This window comes from Epinephelus moara, chromosome 19 (assembly GCF_006386435.1).
Source record: "Epinephelus moara isolate mb chromosome 19, YSFRI_EMoa_1.0, whole genome shotgun sequence".
Lineage (NCBI taxonomy): Eukaryota > Metazoa > Chordata > Actinopteri > Perciformes > Serranidae > Epinephelus > Epinephelus moara.
The window spans coordinates 17,382,255-17,405,727 of NC_065524.1; the positions used below are offsets into that span (position 1 = coordinate 17,382,255).

The 23,473-nt window shown below is 41.6% G+C and overlaps 1 protein-coding gene across 1 annotated transcript in view; it reads right to left on the minus strand.

The window, feature by feature from the left end:
* The window catches only part of LOC126406699 (neurexin-1a-like), a 285,366-nt gene that overhangs the window by 82,610 nt on the left and 179,283 nt on the right, over positions 1-23,473 (minus strand). Inside the window, 1 exon segment of the mRNA XM_050071161.1 lies at positions 15,866-16,047. Coding sequence (XP_049927118.1) covers positions 15,866-16,047 — 182 coding nt within the window.

Sequence of the window (23,473 nt, forward strand, 5' to 3'; positions counted from 1 at the left end):
GAGGGTATTCTGTAAGTTATAAATTACTTAATCAGAGTGCTACTTTGTCCCTTACTGACCGGCCTGCCTGAAAACTGCAATATATTCTAACAAGCTTACCTGAAACACGGGAACCAGCTGGTCCTGGGTCGACCTGTGCATCACTATGTCCTTGCTTTTCTGTCTCTTCTCTCACTTATTCTTTGGTTAAAGACATTGTTTGTAGTACCAGTAGAGAGCTGTTAATTAGCATTGAGTTCGTTTTTGGTGGTAAAACTGCTCAGAACCATTTGATATTTGGTGCAGTTCCCAGTATCAGCACCTGATCCGTAAAAAAGCCCTAAAGGATTACTCATTTGCCATAATGACCACACACACTCACTGTTAAGAAGCCAGCAACGGGATCCGATACAGCTGATGCAGTACAATCATTTTTCCATTTACAGCAAATTTCATTATTCTGAGCACTGCTCACTTCTTCCACCAATTATCGCTATACTCTCACAGTAAGTGGTACCACCTGGGTTAGAAAAACATCATGAATAGAGTGCATTATTTCCTATAAGCACAACATCAGTCAGAAAACATTCACAGCATGTGAGTACCATCACAGCTGAGTTTGACTGAAAACTTGGAGGAACAATGATGAAAGTGCACACTAGACTTTTGATTCCCAAATCAAGCTTTGGGTTTGAGTTATTGCCTGTCTCACTCAAGGCAGGAGTATGGAGCACTGTATTGAAAGGTCCCTCTGCCTGACAAACAGGAGAAGTGCTATGAGTGAGTGTCGGCTTTTCAGTTTGTCTATGACAGCGTCTGTCTTCATTCAGCGCTCTTAAATTGGCTTCGGAACCGATTGGAAATGGTTCTTTTATTATACACCTCCCATAACTCCCGCTCTCATCAAAGCAGGGCCATCTTTTATCTGGAAGATGACGTTTCCATTAGGGTCTGCCAACCTCTTACTGCTGCTCTGTGAGTTGTGGTGCTGGGGGAGAGCATTGTTAACCAACACAACAACAACAACAGGATCTCACTGGCTGGGGCATGCACAAGCCTTGGTCGTGGCAAGGCAGTTCATCAGATGACTGCTCACCCAGAACACACAAGAGCAGGCGTATAGACACACGTGGTGCCTCTCTATCCCTCTCGCCCTCTTTTACTCTCATTCCCTCTCATTCTTACACGCAAACACAAAAAATTCACAGATCTGACAAAGTCAGACAACAGAGACGCAGAGAAAAAGACAGGACTTGGCCAAAGGGAGTGTGCCTGTCAGCTCTTCCTCACCAGTTTCAGCGTTTCATCAAAGGTATGAGGGGCCCATAAGGTTCAGCTGCCAATCTGGCAACACTTTCAGTCCCCAAACACAGAACTGGGGATCTTTCAAAGACTGAAGTCTGGTAGCTCCCTCCCCTGCACGTTACTGTCTTCATTAACTTTGCCTCTAGACGCAGCTCACGTTAGCAATCAGGCCTCGGTTGTTAGAAGAGCTTCAAAGCACCAGGATACACACAGAGCAAGGGCACTTTTTGCTCTCTACCACATTTTAAGGCTGCGTGTTGGCCAGGCCCAGTGACATTGTTGGTGCTAATGAGGACATGGCTGTGCCCGGTGTGTGTGGGTCGGCAGAGACATACGCTCTGGTCCCACTCTGGGAGTTTTAATTAGATCTACATTATCAGACTGTCTGTCCACATTGGCCCTATCAGCTACAGTTTGGATGCATCATAAATCATCAGTCTAAGTGATCACTAAAGATATGTACTCTATCTGCACTGTATGTGAAGCTTTTGATCCATGTGAGGCTAATATTAACCTCTCACATTTGGCAAACTGAAATGTCATTTCTTCCTCTGGTTAATCCTCTTACACTGCTGCTTATTTTCTGTTGTTTTCATTTCTCCCTTTCCATTTTTTCCTCCCATGCTCTTCTATTCATTTCTTGAGGTGGCGAGGCTAAAACAGCCTTTCCTCCATCATGATCTCATCAGGCTCAACTCCTTGACCTTTGCGCTTTGCAGTAAATGTCAGCTTTCTTTATGAGGCCTGTGATGAGTTTATTGAACAATTCACACTCACTGACACACACAAGTGTGTTCACACCACACACGCGTGCGCACCCTGCCATGGGATCTGTCCTTCACAGCCAGCTATAACTCTGATTTCTGGGTGTCTACTGAAAATTCATGGTGCTCAGTGCTGGCGGGCAGCATAAGAGCGGCCGCCCACCATCCTCAACAGAACCACCACAGATAAATCAAGATTTCATGGGGACTGAAATGGCTTCCTGCAAAGTCTCACAGACCTGCCAGGCTCTGCTGAAGGTCCGTCTTGTGATTGTAGTCATTGTCTATCTAAAACTTAAACAAGCACTCATTATCAGACTGGTAAAGTGTAGTGAAGTCCTTTCATACTCTTTTTGTCTTCACTATGAATCAAAATGGGCTAACGGTGTGCTGTAAAAATTGGGCCAACTCTTGCCATATGCTCGAGTACTGATCTGATCTCAGGCCGTCCCTGACTCAGCATTCTTCTGAAGTTGTGGTTTATAACAGGGGGAGCGATCGGGCCAGGGTGGCAAGCACTACTGCCATAATGATAAATGTTGTGCATTAGAACTGTCTGGACCTCTGTGTCCATGCTGGCCTGCTACTCCGCCTAGTGGAGCACAGAGCTGAGGGAGGGAAGAGAAAGCAGGTACAGCATGCTGTTCCTTAACACTTCTTTTTTTTAATCTTCTTGTCACTCCTGCTGCTGACTGTAACATAGCCCATTGGAATAAAGAGCAATGAAAAAGTCATGTCATCGGACCAGTAACATGCCTCACCACGCACGGCGGGTTGTCTGCACAGACCTAGATCTTTCATGCATGCCCGGTTATCTCCTTAAAAAAAAAAAGATGAAACAGAAAAAAGTCACACATTGAATAGTTTCCAACTGTGAGGAGCACACACACACTCATGCATGCATACCAGTGTTTATCTGAGCGTCTGAGGGCCACAGGGGCAGCAACAAATGGTCACAAAGGTTCTGAGGACCAGGCTGTACCTGACAACCTGTCAGTAGTTTTCCCAGCACACAGACAACAGAGAAGAGTGGGAAGGATAGGAACTTATGTGCGTGTGCATGAATGCTCGTGTCCTTTTCCAGACTTAATCCTACCACCTCCCTCATTTCATCTTATCCTCCTCATCCCCCTGTGCCAACATCAGGCTTTTCCTTTAATGAAATGTTTGGGTCCTTACACAGTCCTTATTCTTTATCTTTTCAGCTTTATCCTTTCTCTCTCTCCCCCCAACTTATCTTCTGTCTTTCCCTCCTCCATTGTCTTTGGGCTTTTATCAGTCATCTTGCAGGGAAAGGTAATAAAAGGCCAACATACTGAGGGAGTCTTGCTCAGCTTTGTCATTTTGCTCTCTCGCACCCACCTTTTTGTCTTTTATTTTTGTTTGTGGCAGCAGACCTTATCGGAGAGATGGGCGTGAGATAAGCCCTCTGTGGTTCTTTGTGGTGAAATAATACGACAGGCTGATAAGGCCTTGTGGGTGAGTAGTTCACTGCTGCTTCTCTCCTCCCATCATTGCCTTTTCCTCTTTCCAGGGTGTGTTAGGAAGTCCCCAGAGGGGCTGGGAGTTATCAAACCTTTCTGTCAGGTTCCACCTTTGATAAAATGTCAGCCCACCCACTTTGACACATGCAATTACATGTTCACGTTCACTTGTTTTTTTTTATAAAGAATGATTTAATGTTTTACAAGATGAATTAATTGTTTACACACTACCAGGTCTGCAACTTTGATGCCTGCTGCTGGGCTGATACTTCCATCCAATTTTTTTAAATTGTAGTTTACCTTTTTTTAATCATATAAACTGTCTTGTCTTGTGGAGACATGTGTTAACAGGCTGAGGTCACAATCATCAAACTAAATAAAAATCCACAGACATAACAGAGCGCTGCAAATTAGTTCTGAACAGACAAAAACTTTTCTTTGCCATCTATTTTACTGCTGATGGAGTCACAAGTTCCTGGCTCATGCCATTACTTTGTCTCTAATCTACAGCACCTATTAAGATTTCATGAAGTGGTAATGATTATACAATTACTTCCAGCTTGGAAATACCGTAATAATGGCCACGACGACCAAGGTTTGTGAGTTTATGGAGTGGATGTTTATGGATTAAAAAACAAACACACACAGACTGGCTGACTGGCTGGCGGGCCATCGATTTGTGTCGCTATTGACTAAAGGGTGGTGGGCAACACTGGCACTCAACGGCAGTTACATTTTCATATAAATAACAGTGGCTTTCTGGCCTGTAATTGCCTCAGAAATGACTACAGTGCATGGATGAGAGAGTAGCAATAGGGGGACCTAGTACTGATAACAAAGGGTGCATTTTTGAGGATTTAGACAATGAGACAGAACTTGTAAGGATGTCCTTATCTTACACTAGCCTCGAACATCTTTTAATCTTATCATGTGGTTTTACTGCCCTTCATTGCCTGCATGTGAATTGAGTTTAAGCCATCCAAAATGGACTTCACAATATGCAACACTTGCACAAAAGTAACCCTCAGCTATACAGTAAACACCGTAAATGTTTTAGCTTCCTATCTGATCAGACATTATAATGCTTCAGTGGTGAAGGAAGATTAAAACTTTGACTGCGAGGGTTAAGCTCAGTCTGGATCCAGAAGAGACACTGAATTCCCACAACAATTTTCTAAGCCTTTTATAGCAGCTCCTTGTCAGACACGAGGCTATTTCACAAAATGCACTGGTGAATTAAAGAGTTAAGGAGAAGCAGATACTTCAAGCATAACTGATTTATTAGGCCAAGTGAAGGGAGGAGACGAAGAGAAGAAAATGAATTAGGCCTCACATGCACTTTTAATTACTGTTGTCAAGGTGTTTGCTTCGCCCTTCTGGGAAAATCAAACCAAACCATCACTCATACCAACTACTTAGAAGACCTGCAGAATGAGCCATAAAGTTTAACACCTCTTCTATGGTGCAACATTTACTGCAACATAAACAAAAAGTCAGCCTTCTCCCTGCAACATCTCTCTTCTCCACTGAGATAAGGTGCGCTGCATGGCTGATAAACTGAGCAGAATGAGGCCACTGATCCAGGGGTGCTCCTCTCACCTCATGTGCTTACCTGAGGGATAGAAGAGGACAAAGGAACAACATGTGCCTGTCTGTTTGATCTCCCTGTATGAGGTGCACTGCACATGTAGGCTGCTGACACGTCATGGACTGTTTGCTCTTGCACAGGCAGCACTGCTGGCCTTCACTGCGCAGCTCTTATTATAGCAGAGAGGCAGAGAAATATTTTCATGCACATGTGCGCGCACACACACACACACACACACACACACAAACACACACACAAACCTCTTCCTTTGATGAGGCCGTGGAATAAACTATCTATGACCAGGGGCTCTGTTAGAGTGCTTGGCTGCAATGTAAGTCTCTTGTAGCTGAGAGACAAGACACTGGCCAGACAGACTGCCCTACGAGCAATAACGATGAAGAAAATACACACGAGTCTTGCCATATTTAACTTGAATGTCAAGTGCTGCTTGGTGTAAACTTGGAGTTTAGATCCCTGAGTTCCTCAGATGGACTTATTGACTGACAGCTATGGAAGATGTAGGGAGGGTCACTAAATCCATTATTCATAGTCGGGGGACAAGAGGAGGGTGAGTGTTTCTGCTGACAATGTGGCTGTTCTCCCAGAAGCCAAGAGACATTTTAAAAGCGGATATAGTTCCCCATCTCGCCAACCCCAGTCAAGATTGGTTTCAGTTGTGCTGACTTCCATACGTCCACACGATATGTCTTGCCTCTCAATCTGTAGCTTCCTGCTGCTCATTTACTCTTAATGTTTTATGAGTCCGTGTGGTTTTTGGGTGAAAGCAAACGGTAACAATAGAACGATCACTGTCTTGTTCCTGGCATCGGGTAAGAGACTCGCTTCAATAAAACAAAACAAAAATTATATAAAACACAGAAAATAAAATAAGAAATAAATCAGGAGCTAAAGTTAACTGAGCTAGACCACCAACAGTTCACCCACTGTGGTACGCAACAAAATGTTTCCGCAGCAGCACATAATTAAAAACAGCATGCTTGCATGTGTATTATATTTTAAACAGGGTTCGATGGAAAGCACGAGGGGCTAGAGATGAGAGCAGTACAGCAGTGAAAAAAGGTAATTAAGTTGACCAGAACAAGGCGAGCCGACTGTTTAATATTTCATGCAGCCCCACACAAAGCGCTGTGGAAGCCATCAACAACAGGGCACCAACAACAATTATGAAATAATTAGCTGAGAAGCACCCTGGAAGATTTTTCTTTGCCTGGGATATGTGTAAGTAATTGTATAAGTAAGTAATTTCAGACTTGGCCTGGTCCAAATTGACTATAGTCTTTGCTCGACCCCTGTAAACACCAGCAGGTGAACTTGGCACACAGTGTACTGGTATGTGGGGTAGTACATGCAAAAGTAGAGACAAGCATGAATGTAGGCATTGTCCAAAATCCTAACGTTGGGCTCTTCAGGAAATATATTCCATTCAATGTTAAAGTCAAACTGAAATTATAACTCATTTTCTAAAATGGATAAAACCACTTTTGGACATTACTGTAACTTTGAGAACAGGTTCTTAGCTTCGAACCTCTGGGCGTCCATTTCTTACGGGAACTGTTAATTGACATCTTTTGTTGCTTTCTAGTTCACTTTATTTCACTGTTCACTGTATTTCGCACAGAAGCAGGCAAGCGAGGCCAAAACGTGGAAGCTAGTTAGCCTAGCTTGCTAATGCTAGCATCGTTACCCACTAGATGTTACTTCTCGCTCATTATGTTTTTAGTCAAGCTAACATCAGCTGTCTTTTTGTGATGGGTCCTGGGGTCTCATTTATAAACATTGCGTATGCACAAAACGCGGCCTGAACGTGGTGTACGCCGTTTCCCATGCAAAAGTTGTGCTCTATAAAAGCAGACTTGATGGGAGAAACTTTGACTCACGCTTATGAACATTTTGGAGATGGGAAATTGGTGACACAGATGGTGAGGTGGAAGCCTGATTGTAGAAATGGTGAAATATTGGTGCACGCCATTTTTTAATTTTGTCTATACGTACATTTCTAGTATGGATCCTATGCATTGTTTTTTAAATGAGACCCCAGATCTGGTGATGGCAATAGGTCTTCAAAGTAGTATGAGTAGAGGCGTGTAATCTCAGTAATCAATCCAGTTACCAGAATCTACAGTGTCAGTCAAAATCTAAAACTGCTGTCCCTTGGAGGGCACTAGTGTAAGGGGCGTTGTCATTGCAAAGCAAAAAGTGTAAACAAAATTTTGAATGTTCTTTATTCTAAATTTGAAATACGGCCAAAAAGTACACAAGTCAATACAAACACAAAGGACATATATGCCAATTTCTTAGCAGAAAATAATATCAAATTTTGCATAACTACTATTACATTAAGCATGTTTATCCTTGTATGTGTGTATTGAAACGTAACATGAAAAAAAAAACGTCTTGTATTCGAGAAATATTGAGGAAAAAGTGACAAAATAATGTCAGAGATTCTAGAGAAAATGTGCTCCATATGCATTAGCTGGAAGAGACTCTGTACTTCAGCTCACTGCAATGGAGCGAGAAAGAGTGAGACTATTTTTATCCCACCCTGAGGGCTGGGGCAGCTGTGTCAAAAGTCAACAACTATGGTGACTCCATGCTGCGACGCTCCACTCCCAAATGCACACAAACCCACTCTCTCTTCCGCAATCATACCCACATACCGGAATGCAGGCTGAGATTAGATTTTTAATATGTGAAATTAAAGTAAGACCACATACGGTTAAAGAATGCTTAAATGTGAATGGTGGAAAAATACAATGAGGCTGACTTATTTACAGGAACACGTCCAACTAGGATCTAGGGGGAAGGCTGAGCTAATACAAACTAAATTCATGCTCTGAACTATAACAACAAATAGAATGTCAATGCTCTTAACCTTGTAACCCAGAAGAAAAGCGAACATGCCTGACAGTGTAACATTGACGATGAAATCTAATTTACCCCATGTTAGCCATGGCAATATTGCTCTGTATGAGGCAAGCCCATAATGTATTGATGTACAGCTTTGAGAATGACAAGCTGTACTCACTGTGATTTGTTACACTAATAAAAGTGAAGACACATTATTGTCCTGCCCTCTCAAATACACATACACACACATCTTCCCCGCTCTCGCGCTCTCACTCACACACACAAACACACACTCATTCCTCTTCATGGACCACTTGGCTTTGTAGTGGCAAAGAGCTTGAACAAATTGAGAAATGATTGGAATTGAAAGATGAGTAATGGTGATTCTAGCGCTGTCCCTTCTCAATATGGAGATGATGAGATTTGATTCTTTGAGGTCAGGTACATCATCCGAGCCGAGTGGCTACCCTGTCTATGACTCAAAGAGATAGGAGGCCATTCACTCTCACATACAAGCCTTTTGCCACAATCAGTCACCGCTGACATAAAATCAATGCTATATTTACCAGAGCCATATTATTACTACTACTCATCGCCACTTTAACAATTACAGCTCAAATTCTGTTATGTTAACCATATGAAGAGAACAAGAATGCGTTAAGGACCATCATCTTGTTTCTGTCTCCTCCCCGTTCATGTTTGTGTGACTGAATCAACACTGAGGGACTAAATGAGGTCAATGATGCTCCCCCATCCATGCCTTTCACTGCTATCTCCTCATCATGGTCAGCTATTAACTCACCATTACAGTGCCATTAGCCTAGCTTTGCCACATACTGAACTGCAAACTGCCAAACATACTGACAAGCAAATGGCAGTTCTGGTTTCACTGACACTCACTGAAACGAGGGGGAAGCAGCGGAAGAGGGAAATGGCATCTGGTTGTGAATTCAAATGTGGCGGAGCTGGCTGGAGTGCGGAGGTTTGTTAATATGCATGCAGCTATGATTACTAGTATTCCCTCTCTGATTAATTGATCTCACAAAAGGACTATATGGAGGTGGGGATATATTTTCGTTACAATTCTTCACAAATGAAAGACTTAACAAAACTTGAAAAACAAAAGTTCTCAAACAGGAGAAGAAAAATGCACTTGAGCACCTCCCAATCCATGGCAGTCTACTTATGATCCTCAAATTACATGCACTGTTGCTCTTGGACCTTTTGACAAAAGTAGAGAGGGTTGGCAGCTCCTGGCTGTCTTAGGTTATCGTCCCAGTGAACCGAGGAAACTACAGAAGTAAGAGTGACTTGTGTCAGCACAAACCATGGAAAGTCAAATCACTTGTGAGATGGATGTGTTTACTCCTACCCTCTGTTCGTTAGAGCGTGACAGTTCAATGATGAATAATGTCATGGGGAACAAGTGTGCGTGTTTGGACATTGTTTCCTTAAAGGTCCAGTGTGTAGGATTTAGAGGATACATTGGCAGAAATGTACAATATTCATAACTATGTTTTCATTAGTGTATAATTACCTGAAACTAAGAACTGTTGTGTTTTTATAGCCTTAAAATGAGCCATTTATGTATCTAAATACAGAACAAGGACGGACTAACCAAACAAGGCCATTGACATTTTTATGTGTCGTCCACCGTGGTTCTTCTAAACCCTGTCACTGTTAGATGCCACTAATCCCACACACTAGACCTTAAATGCCCAAGTGCCCCATCTTATCTTCCTTCATTAGGCCTTACATGATGTACGTAAAGTTGCAAAGGAGCCGTGTGTAGCTGTACTTCTGTAACTTTCAAAATCTGTAACATTTCTTTAGTTTGAATCCTTCAGTTCTCTAACTTTTCACCATTGTGCTGGAGGATCTCTGCTCGGTCTGGCTTTTATTTTCTCCAGCTGGCCTCCAATAATCGTTTTTTTCCACACAGGAGTGAAGTTTGAGCAAATTCAACAGAGGGGCGATATTGCAATTCTAAATTGGAAATACTATGCTCTTTTTAGTTTTGAATCTGCTTGAAATGCATATCATCACCATAGCACTTAATCTCCCAGTCCTATACTGGGATTGTAACCATAGCAACAGCTGATAAAATATTGTGGAGAAAAAGTGGGTTTCACAAATTGAGGTGACAACTGTTCAAACACAACAATAACACCCGACACAAAAAATATATAATTAAAATGTTCATCTTAAGATGTAATCAAACATTTAATCAGAGTTTAACTTCATACATTTTTAGCTGCATTTCTTTTCCATTAATCATAGATCTGAGCATGTATATATTTCATTGATAATATGGTATCAGTCAGCTAATTCACAGGTCTGCTAATGACCGACTGATGTGCCTTGTCCAAGCACGCAACACAGGAAAGCTGTATACCACTGATTCCTCGGGGTATTGCATGCAGGTCTGTTCTATGTCTGCCTGCAGAGCGAGCATGAGAGGTAATTACTGGGTCTGAAACCTTAACAGGAGCAGTGGATGAGAGCAAGATCCCTTCCCTGGGCAGGTGTTTTAATAGGAGTATGGGGGATAGCGTGACACTGGTTCTCTCCTGATACCTGCAGCACCTCTCCCAGGTAACAATCTCACCTGTTGCATCAAATCAGACTGTACAGCATTCCCTTAATGAAGCATGCGACTGTGCATAATCATAACTCCAACAGGAAGATGAACTGCAAAAACACATAAAAGTTGACATTTTTCGTACTTGGAAATGGAGACACTCAGACAGTGGGCCCGGTAGTCTCTCTTCTTAAGCCATTTTACATGATTAATAGGGTAGAGAGCAGGAGTTGAAACTGCAATTAAAGGTGTCTTCCATCAGAAGAAGAAACCCCTTTCTAGTAGTCAGCTAAAGGAGGACCGAGGGGAGCAATGCTCCACCAGAGAAGTCATTATTTCTCCACCATCCCCTCCGCTCTATGGAATACATTAACTTCACAGTGTCGCTGTCTTAGCCAGAGTGCCTTCATTGCTTGGTTTTTTTTTTTTTTTTTTTAAAGGGATGCATGCAATTAGAAGAAGGGAAAGAAGAAAGTGCCTGGAAAAGTCCCCAACCCCCACACAGAGATTGAGTACCAGCACAAAACAAGCTCAGTGGGCCCCTCGGGGCCCTGCCTGAGACTGAGGAGAGCCTCTGATACTCACTGTCACCGCTGCTCATTGACAACAAAAAAGGAAGAAAACAACTGCAAAGCCTCAATTTCTCTGAGTAAATGGCTTCCTAAAAATGTACAGATGGATTTCCAATAACAGGCACCCATCCTTGTTTGTGCAGGGAAATAAATGATACTTCCTTTGTGGGGGATAAAATACCTTAACGGCATCAAAGCAAATCCACTTGTACTTTAATATTCTGTGGTGAAATTATACAAACATTACACAGTAAAACGTATTAGCATGTTTAACAGGGAAGGTACCGCACACCCACATCGTATAAACTTTGTTCCAATTCTTCTTCTGTATGGATTACTGTGCTGCAAACACCAAGGATCATTACATCCATAATTCCCTGTTTTGCATAATGTCATTGTGAATATTTCCCTGGATTTGACTTTCAGCTACAGTGCAATTAATTATATATAGATTACTGAGATATTTTGCCAGGGCATACTATCTTGCACAGACAAGTCTTATATCCACCTGGGATATGTGTCCAAGTAGCCTCATGAATATGCTTCACCTTCGAAAAAGTAATAGGGATTGTGGAGAATCCTCATAATTGGAGACACGGCAGAGGAATTATTATGAATCCAGTCCTCCTTCCATGTGCGCTACAGTAATGAGCCTGAGGAAAGTGATTGTCGTACATTTGATGGTTCACTGACTTCACAGTCATTGTCTTTATCTGCGATAGAAAGGAGAGGCGGGGGAAGGATCGCAATTCCTTTGAGGTGCATTTAAATCATAGTCTCCACATATTACTCAGAAAATTCCCTCTTGAGAGTGTGAGCTGAGATGGCGTCCTTCAAGCCCCGCTGGGTTTCCTGTCATCATGAAATGGGAGCAGGAGATTAGGAGGGTGAGGGATGTAGAGGATGGAAAAGGAGGGGGGGTAAATACTGAAATCTGGTCTAATCCCATCTCATACAGCTGAAGATACACTCCTCCTAAGACATTTCTGCTCACAGCTGAGGTAACTGGAAGGAATGGGGGGGACCACTGGGAATCAGACTTGTGATAGATTGTTTGGAAAGTGTGCCTCAAAATTGGTTAATACATATTCAACGATGGCATCAACAGCCTGTCATTCTTTAAATGCTTATGCTAATTTTACTTTAGAAAATAAAACAATTTGCCCAAGGTGAGTGAAACGAACCAACTCCCGATACAATATTAAAGAAAAATGGGCCACAGAGTCATTATATGTAATTTTATTTCGCATTACAGTGTGAGCCACCCAGGCTACAGTTCAACCAGATAAGGTTTTTGCAGGTGACTAGCTGAGTGCTGCTATTCTTGCATACGAAACACATCAAAGTGGCAATTTTGCACAGCTCATTGTGTTTAATGGAGTGCTGTAAAACACGTCCTTTCCAGTGTAATTAATGAGGAGAAGACAGAAGCATGAAGCACATATCTAGAGGGTTTGTATCATAAGAATTCCAATTTCATAATACATTGTGATTTAATTTTCTGCTATTCTTCCATTTGGCTGCAGCTCAAAGCTTAGAAAATATTCCTTATGACAATTAAATGTTATAATCAATTATACTTTGTTGAAATACAACAAGTCTTATAATACACTTTTTTATCAGTCATTTGAGCCTTTTAAAAACATATGATAGAATTTCAATGTCAAGTTTTATTTTTAACATTTGGCAAAAGACTGTTGAAACTTTATGACACACAAAATAAAAAATCTTGTTATGCACTACATCCTGTGTTATTTGTGTAATCAACAGCCTTGTTGCTCATCTTAAGTAACTAGATGAACAAACAACAAGAGCATGACCTTCGTGCCCGTGTTCATGCTTCTCTTCTGTGTCTCCTCTCACGCTTCTCTCATTTTCTAATGAAATGCAACATTTCACAAAGCCCCCAGATTAATGTGCAGAAATAAATAAATAAGAGGAAGCATTCAGAGTGACTGCTGATGCGAGAGAAGAGGGGATTCTCACAACCCACTGCCCCTGCTGTAAGAACATGCCTTATCAACATTTTCCCCCTGTAAAATGTCAATGGAATGCTGCACATTTCATCAACAAGGCTACGCATGCATCTGCTTTAAGCTGCATGATCTCTCTGCCTTGTTAAACCACGTGCGTCTCCCCCTTCTCACCTCTCCTGTCTATGCAGCTCAGGACTCTAACCTCTAACATTCATCACTAGTCCACGGTGAACCTAAAACCTGGCATACAGCCTGAGACTGTCTCCTAGGAGATGTTTACACTGTGCAGACTTCTCTTTGTGTATTGTGTAGACACAGAAATATGGCAATGTATGGCTGAAATCTCTTTCAAGGTGTTTACATGCTACAGCTCCAGTCTGCACTGCCTAGCTACACACCCCATTATTTCTAGTTCGAGTTTCGAGTTCACCTTTCCCTCTGGTCACAAGGGCCTGAATGAGAATTAACTACATGATATTTAAATGAAATGCAAAAGCGTGTGAATTGTTCAGCAATAAGTTAGCAAGTGTGCGTGATGTACAAGCAAGTGAGCAAATTTGTATGTATATTAATTCAGTGCAGCACCGGGATGAGCTACCTAGCAAAGCCCTGTTGTGCCATTTAATTTAAAAAGGCGCCCTGTCTATGCAAATCGTCGGAGAGGACATTTTTCATCACTCACATGAAAATAGTGTATAAAGGAAATCTTGCCTGTTTTATCCCTGTTCAGGTGTTTCGTGCAGGTGGACGGCAGCCCAGAAAACTGCAGAACGCACAAGGATCTTAGCGGAGCATTTGCACATCTGAGAGAGCACATCTGTCCTTTTACACCCATATTCCAATTTATGTTCTTTTGAACATCTTGTTGGTGTCCCTGCGTGGCATTTATTGATGAATGGTGTGCACGAAAAAAGGTTGTATCCTTTTAAATTGGCCAGATACTCCTGCATTAAAACTCAGGGCTAAAAATCACTTGGCCCAGTGGCTTTGGGAGAAAAAAACCATGGCAGTAAAAGCAAATCCACACAGAGCGAGTACAGAGGTGTCTCATAGGAACAACATCACGGCTGCTCTGTGTCCTGAGGACAGGCCTTCTTATGTCAGTGTCTGCTTACTGTATGTGTAAATATCAGTGTGTGGGCAGCTGGGGTTGAGGCGGACTTCAAGTCCAATTTAATGTATGAAAGTGTGTGTTGATCCGTGGCTTTCCTGTGGTGTGTAGGTGCAATGTTCACGTCAGCTCCTGGCCAGCATCAGTGTTGTCATGTGCGGGGACTTATTTTTAGTGTGTGTGTGTGTGTGTGTGTGTGGGGGGGGGGGGGGGGCGTATCTTAATTTGGCGTTTTGTTCATCAGATGTCCATCCTGTCTGTCCTGCCAGTACTTTCTCAGGGCAGGTCATTTGTTTTTGTCACCTTACCTCCACATGTCAATAGTGGGTTTGTTGCTGCTCTGTGTGCAGAGAGGACTTTGTTGGATTCCAGGAAAACATTTACAGGCAAACAGCCATCACGCAGTTTAAAAAAAACAGTGTAAATTCTGAATTACTCTCTGCTGGACACTTCTCCATGAAGTCTATTTTTAGTTGGTTCTAAACTATTTAAAGTTTGGAGATATGCCATTTTATGTTATTTTCTGCACCATTAACTTGCCTTGTTCGGCTGTGTTTAGCAGCTCCTCTCAACTTTTAGATAAAGTGAAGGCATGCAGTCACGTCAGGATACCTATACAGGAAACAATGTTTATCCTTCAAATGTACCGTATCTTTTATATTTTCACTACAACAGACTACAAACACTTAAACTGTTATTTTTTTCCCTCAATTATTATTTAGAAAGGTAGAATTATATTTCCACTGTGTTTCACTCTGGCCAGGAGGGGGGCACTTTCTCTACAGCACTGGCCCTCCAGTGCTAATGAGTGTTGTTGTCAGTAAGTGGGTGATAGCGGGAGGAAGGTCATGTGGGAGCCAGCAAAATTATGTCCAGGTCGGAGATGCACTGTATGGAACCAGCCCTTATTGCTGCACCATTTCCCTTAGTTCCTGCGGCACACACACTTACGCACACATACAGTGGCCTTAACACTAAGACCAGAGGAGGTGAGAATGGGCTCCTTCTTACCACACACAACATAAACGTACTGATGGCCATGAAGGTTGTGCTGTACATTAAATCATGACTTCTACCTTCTTTTATGGTTACAGAGTTCAACACAATTACCGATAAAGCTCTGAAAACTTGACTTCACATCTCAAGTATTGCTCTATAATATTAAATATTCATGATTATTTAAGCGAAAACCAAAGTTGCAAAAACAGTTTTTTTCTGTTAAGATTTCGAAACTGAAAAACTGTTTAAAAAAAAACAAAAAACAGACAGTGTGAGTTTCGTTTGATCATTTTTGATTGACAGTAACCAAACAACCCACCAACTGTCATCTATTTTTGATTGAAATGTTGCCAAATCCTGATTGGTAAACGGAAGCTAAGTGACATCATTATTTTCCAACTGAGCTCTGCCCACTTAAATCAGTGGGAAAAGCCAGAAAAATAGAAACACAGATATGTGGAACTAAAACCATTCTGACTTGGCAGGAAATAATGTAGGATCCCATGACTCATAGTGAGAGGCTGATTGAGCGAATATGTTTTATTAGGTTTATCCCCATGTGCTGCATGTACAGTGTACTGTGTGCAATTTAGTGTACCGCACTTGAAAGCAAACTAATGAACAGGTTCTTGACTTACGATGTGGAGCTTCAAGAAGTCTCCAAGACCAGAGGAGCTATCCACCCTCACCAGGACAGCATCCTTCAGGTGTGTGCTGAAGCCAATGGCTAGCCGGTCTGCCCTCGTGCTGGGACGGTCATTTGGCGGCCACGTGTATGTGATCAGTCCACCATCTCGCCCAAATATGTATGTTGTTCCCGCTGGAGACAAACAAAAGGAGAGAGAGAATAAATACAAGGAGTTAATAGTGTATTCCCCCTTAGAGCCGTGTACCTCTGACTGTCAACACAAACATATTATTAACACAGCAAAGTCGGCATCGATGCTGTGTGTACAGAGCACCGGCAGCCTGAAGTGTTTCGTTGTGCTGAGTAATGACTTTGCAAAGCGCTAAGCAACATATCACTCTTGAACAGCTCTCAGCCCCTTCTGAGGGTTTAAGTACACTCATGTCAATTCATGAGAAGGGGAAAATTCAGCGGAAATGAGGGAGGCAGGTACTGTTGCTGCTTTCCTCATAATGCTGCACAATTACTCAGTTTTACTGCCACTGCCTGCTTCACCTCCAGAGGGAAGAGATACAAGTGAATGTTAGCAAATTTGCCGTCTTGTCCACGGTGCCCAGGTAACCAGCATGCCAAACGGGCACCTCCACCATCTCTCGCGCTTCATTAGCAGCCTCAAAGGCAGACGCAGCCGGCAGCATTATTGACTGACTGGTCCAATTATGCCCTCTTTGTGACCTCCAAACCAGCTACTTCCTGTCTCGCTGCATTAGCTCGTTGTCTTTAGCAGCCTTATGAAAGGTTTGAACACGACCTGGTAGATGGAAGAGTGGTTCTCATTACGTAGCTATTCAGTGAGAGAGAGCCTTGTGGCATTATGCCAGTGACCTAGTCAAACTGATGGTTGGAAATAAGTCCGTCTCGACTAATGAAGGAAGTGGTCTATTAGACATGGGAGCATGTTCATGTATAAAGGCACAGTCTCAGGTTTTGATGCTTCCCAACCACCCAGCGCTTCACAATTTCAGAGTTGTCAGGGTTGTCTCAATCATATAAGTGCCTATTTCTTCCCAATTAGAAACCTTCATTAGGATAGTGTTTCAATTCATTTCTGCCAGGACATAGAAAAGTAGGCTCGCGGAAGAAAGTGTGTGTGTGTGTGATTGTGAATGAATGAGTATGTGATTGGGAAATAAATGCCTGTGAGAAAGCCTGAAAATGAATGCAGCTGTCAGATTAGCATAAAAACAGCTATCTTCATGAAAAATTAGACAAGGAGCTCTGCTAGTGTGTTGTCCATTTACATGTGTGTGTGTGTGTGTGTGTGTGTGTGTGTGTGTGTGTGAAGGAAAAACGGAGAGAGAGAGCATAGAGAGAGTGTGTTAATATTTATAGGGGCATGGAGTTAAACAGCCTTAGCCTGAACAATAGATTATAAATCATTCTGACTGTAATTCCAATATTTTCTTGTAAACCAGTTCACGAGGATATAAAACTATCGATATATTTTGCATTTATTTATATATTTCTGTTGTTTTCCCTCCCTCTGGCTTTTCTTTGCAGTGCAGTGATTAAAGCGCGTCACTCTACTCTCAAGTTCCTTTTCCAATTTCACTCCCTCATTTGAGTCAATACACACTGTCGACCATTAGCTAAAAAGAATTGCATCATTAATTAACAATAATGTGATTAACAAATGATGTTGTGACATAGGGATCTATGGCGGGATTTATTGTTTTCATAAAGCATAACTTGCGTTTGTAAAACGTAATGAAATAACACTGTAAGCATTCGTGTTTGCCTAATGGATAAAGCGCTGTGATGCTTGATGACTCCTACAAAGGAAAAGACATTATGCGTAATATATTTGCGAGGCAGGAATCATTTCTTTTTCATGAAGTCTGCCGGCTACCGCTGAAAACCCTCCTTGTTCCACTAATGCATATCTGATGTTGGCCCCCTTCGCAGAGCAATCTCCAATTCATGTAGCTTGCGCCGGACTGTTGTGACTGTCTCCGAGTTTCCCCCCAAGCCACCAAACACTTGCTCCATGCTCCAGCTTATTATAATTAAGCTCTTTTAAACCATGTCAGTGTTGGAACTCAGTGGGCCCTTAAGCGTCCATTTCCCCCTCTGTCTATTCATACGATTTGACACCCACTTTATCCCACTGACAGCTTATTTACTGTTGGTGACCTCCAAAAAAAAAACCCTAAAAAAAATTACTATATTATACAGATTGCTCATTTCAGTGGGTTGCAGTGCTGGTGACACCCTTAAGCTGAATGGATAAACAGCAAGACCCTCATGTCAAGGCACCAAAGGTCAACTCAACTAACCACTCTTTGACATGTAGATTATATAAATGGCTCCAAAGAAGATTCGGGGAGTGAAGATAATAACGTTGCCTGTATGTGGTAAAGCAGTCTGAAATCCATACAAGCATGAAAGACTAGTGAAAGACTCCTTGAGGGACTGTTCAGGATTAAGATACATGGAGAAACATGGCTAATGCACACCTACACAGTTGTGCAGTGGCATGAAATCAGCAGACACGTGCCTGTGTAACTCCAGTGGTGGGAGTAATTATGCACTGGCTCCATATTTGTTATTTGTGTGCTCTCCCGGGACACTGGGCCCTGATATGGATCTGTTGTAGTCATTAGATACAGTGGTGTCCTGGAAATACTTGGCTGTTTGTTGTCTCTTTAATTTGACAAGAGTTTCAGTTTATTCTCTATTCACCCGCTGTATAATAATAAGAAAAAAATGAAATGAAAACAAGATCAAGGTACAATGAGGGGAGTTTGACATGCAAAGTGCAGCACAAGACCTACAAAACAGAATGTAATTAAGATTTTCTCGCTTCACGTATCCCCACATGCATTTGTATCTCTGACATTCATATGCATTTCCCCAGAGAGGCCACAGTGCAGAAAGCAAGAGGCAGTGTGTTTTGCGCAGGTATCGGTAGGTCTTACTCAAGACTATTACAGACCTCCGAGATGAACTCCTCAACCACAAGCCTCCCCCTGTTAAAGGATAATGAATTAATCTGTCCTCGTGTTGGACTACATTGAGAGCTGGCTGCACTCTGCTGTGTCAGTTAACATCAAAGAAGATAAACATTGGCAGATCAAACACTCTGCTTTCATTAAAAATGTAGCACCATCCCAGGAGTTCTCCTGCGTTTGGCCAAAGAGGTGTGTGGGATAGTAGACTGCAGGAAAGCAAGCATGGCCTGTGTGTTGGAGCCCTCTTGGCACAGACTTCTGACTGTCCATTTCTGCTGGAACGGAGTAAGAAGCATATAGCAAACTGGCCTCTGAGCACTGTATGTTAAATAAACTGAGCAGTGCCACATGAAGAGGCGAATAGGTGTGAGTAAAGGAAAGTGCACTGGCTCTGTGCCCTGGTGTAGCAGTTGTGGGATGGTTAGGATGCAGGCAGCCTGTTTGACTACACAGCTCGGCTAAGGTCAGGCCCACAGACCGTCTTTCCTCTGACCTCCAACACGGCCGTCATAACGAGCCTCATATTACCAGCTCTGCCGAGAAACTGGGGAGGAATCCAATCATAATTACATAGTTGTGATGGAAATATGAAAAGGAGAGATGACATTATGGATCTGCTTTCTGTCAGCACCTAGCACTTGCGTTTCTCTCATTTTGCTGCCAAGGATTCCCGTAATGACTGGTGTGCAAAAATAGATTACCCGAGAGGAGGCATATAGTGTGGCTTTTCCAGATTTATTTATTTTCACATCTTTTTTATGCATCTCTTGAATTTGAATCTAAAGTAAGATAAATAACCTGTTTTATTCATCTTATCTTACATACATACATAAACAAGCTGTTTTCCTGGTTTACTTTTAACTCGTACTGTATATAATTATTCCAGTGAAAACGAGTTTAATGAGGATAACATCTATTAGACCTGTGAAGCACTTAAACTGCTTTGTGACTGGGAAAGAAATAAGTAGGTGAGCACTTACATGAATTGCTACACGCTGTTCATCAACCGGACCATTCAAAGGGACCAAATTATTTTAAGGATAACATCATTTGGGTTTATCTTTGGTCTGCGGCCCCCCCGGGAGGAGTACAATTAAAAGAAGCTTAATGATGTCTATTGGATTACAATTTCAGTTTCCAGAGAAATCATTACCACGATTTATGAGGACACCATTGTCCAATCAAACACCATCGGTATCTGGTAAAGGAGCTATCTCCAATCAATGCTCCTGAAGATTTAGTGCCGTGGGGGGAAAACTGTGAGTCAACTTGATCAATTTTTTTCTACCGCCTGATCTACCTTTCTCACTATATTTTACCTTTTGGGACAATTAAATGGTCTAGTGGGCGAGGAGATGAGCTGGTAAATAGACTGTGGGGTTATGAGCAAAACTTGCGTCTTTTTAGCTGCATATTCTAACTAGACTACAATTAAAAGCTGTGAATTAGAGAGACAGTCAAATAAGGGCACTGTTCACACAGCCTTAAGTGTAGAATTAAATGGTACATCACACCCCATGATCCAAAAAATGATGCCAATACAGTGATATCTTTCTGTCTATAAAATGTAGGGATTTTGTTTAAGCCACAGGATCATTCCTCCCCATTCTTCTTTGCCAGACAGAATGTATCAAGTATTATTCAAGAATCTTGTGACATGAACCAGTAATAATGCAGGAAGGAAAAAACATGATTTGATTATTCAAATGTCAATGGATTATGTGTCTGAACTACAATGTTATTTTTTCCCTGTTAGCCAGTCTTGTAGTTATTTCAACGGGCAAAAGAATTGCAGGACAAGGGGATCTCAGCTTTCAGCTTGATGTCGAGGACCTTTCACATTTATCTTTTACCTGTGCATGCTGTGCAATACATTTTGTTTTTTAAATCATCATGGCAATGTCAACCTGCATGATAAACACATCACATCACGAAAGTCTGTGATATTGCGCTAAGGGATATTTTGAGTTCACTGAAAAGAGACGATAAAAAGAAAACTGCATTTTAAATATTAAACAATGTCATGGCATATCACATATTTTCCTCTTGTAGTCTCTAAACATTTGTTAGTGACTGACTAAGAAGGTTATATAAGAGAATCTATAGCTTTGTTTACACGGTCACATCCAGCTACTTTCAATCTATTTTCAAATAATCAATTACTCAATTAATTTAAATAATCAATATGAAATGTTACTTTGCTTTATTTTTTTAATTAAAAGGGTTTTATTACCAACCCTTCTCAAACCTTACATACTATTTTGGACAGAAAAAACAACAACAGGAAAAGTATTATATTGACTGAGATCCTTCTTTGATCCTTCTTTTAGTGATACCTCAAGCATCATTGTGACATCACAACATCGCTGAGGTCCTGACAGCTTGTTTGAAGGCTCAGTTTCTGAATGTGGACTGTGTGCATTTTCCTGTGAATTTAGTGTTTGGATACTTTCACAGTATTTATATAGCACTAATACCTGCTTTATTTAAAAAAAAAAAAAGACATGAGAATCTGACCTTTCAAAATATGGGACCTTTAAATTTACTCGTTACATTTCTGTAAAACCTATTTTGTGTTACTTTCTATCGACTGATTTGAAATTACAGTACTGATTTTCTTCTTGGCTCAGCTACAGTAGTGACTGTTCCCATTATACTGTGACCATTTATTTCATACAATTTATTTCTGATTTATTCACCACTGCTTCTGCTATAATGTGAAACATCTCCTCTGAACACCAGAAAATGTTTCCTGGAAAAGACTGCGAGGACTGTACTCTCCTGCCGGTGCACGGTCGGGGCTTTGTGTTGGCGAGGTGACATTTCTGTCAGGGTTTTTCTTGTCGGTGCCAGTTTGGTGTTCTGCCGACATGCTGTGAACTTAACTGCTCCAAAGTAGGGGGACAGGAGCTGTGTTATTAAGGATCACCTGGGATTTTTGCTTGTCCTGTTCACCTTCTGATACCGGGTTCAAAGGTGTTCAGCGCACTGCAGTTGTGTGCTGTGCTACTTTCATGCCTCTACCAAGTCACGTGTCCATGAACAGATCTTACACATAGGCTTACAAAGTATTTTTGTGGATATGTAGGCCAATTTGACTTTGATGCAATTCCCTAAAGCTGGAAAAAATAGCTCTTTTTTTTTTTTTCATTCAAAGTATAACCACATGTGGCTGCACAATGAATGAGGAGCAGGCTCATGGATGCACCTCTCCTGTAGCCACACTGCCCCTGTAGTTGGCTGCTGGTTCCATTTGGCTCTTCACCTAATGTCACTGAACCATTTCATTCATTTGGCAACAAAGCTCTTAGCACCAGAGCAGCACAGTAGCATAATATGTTATCTCCTCCCAAGCTAATTAAATTTAAAGAGCCATATATTCGCTCCTGGCATTTCTGCACCTTTTGCACAAGGACAAGAGTGTTCTCTTGAGGGAGCTTTTTTTGTGGTAGATCCTTTCTCTCTCTACTGTACATCAGAGCTGTCAGAGCACGCTGCTTTGATGATGAAAACCACATCTGCTAATAATGTATTCTACCAGTTGCCAACAATGCCACACATGCATTGTGAACGGGCTGTCATGGCTTTCCACACCCTGTGCCACAGGTTTTGCGCACTGTCTACTGACTTAGAAAAATAGAGCCCTCGGTATTTAGAAGAGCAAATGTAAGACTTCTGGGTTAAAAAGGTCAAATTAAGATGGAAATTATTTTAATTATTTCTAAGTGAATTAAGCAGAGTTTTTGCTAAAAGGCAGCAACGCTAGATGTAATTCAAGCTTAGAATTTAGGCTTTTAATCCTCACATTCTAGTAACGTAAGCACATTACAAGTTTTGTTAAACCTTTGAAAATGGTATTTTAGTGTTGCAGTCAGAGTGGTTTTGTCCTGAGCTGACTCCTGCAGTCATTTTAGTGTTTTCACGGTGGGTTTATTGGTTTTAGGAAAGGTTTTCACAGTGTGAAGGTGACTGCTGTTGTGCATTGGATTCTAAATGGAGAATGTGGTTATAATACTTCTCCAAAAATCTATTTACTCCTGTAATTGATAATTGGTACATTTTCAGTGTATGGCTTTTGACTCGACTAAGTCATTTAAAACAAGTCACAATAATTTTAAAAAGACAAAATGTCCTTATAACTATTATAACAATTATTTTAAAATGTTTTACTCAGAATTTTCATGATTAAAACAATTATAATGGATAATGAAAAATGTTTCATGCCGGAAAAACAGAGCCTCCTGTCAGGTGTCATTTTTGTAGCTGAAATAACCAAATGCTTTGACATGTGAGGTGATTAATTGCCTGTCACCTTTGACTGGCAGACTCTGTGTGTTGGAATAATTAAGTACAGAGAACAACAGCAGCTCTGAAAATATGAGTTGAGAGCAATTGTTCTTCCAGTTGTTTGGAGTCGGCAGTTAAAGCACAGCCGCTGGTTGTCCGTCCCGTGGGTACAAATGAAGAAAATTCAGCTGGACAGTGAAAACTGGAAAGCGAGGTAGCATAGATACAGCTAGATCCCTGTGGCCACCCCCAACTCCCCCCCAATCCAATCTCTATTTCTGTATCTGTTCATTGTTCCATTGCAGTATAGCGAGGTCCTT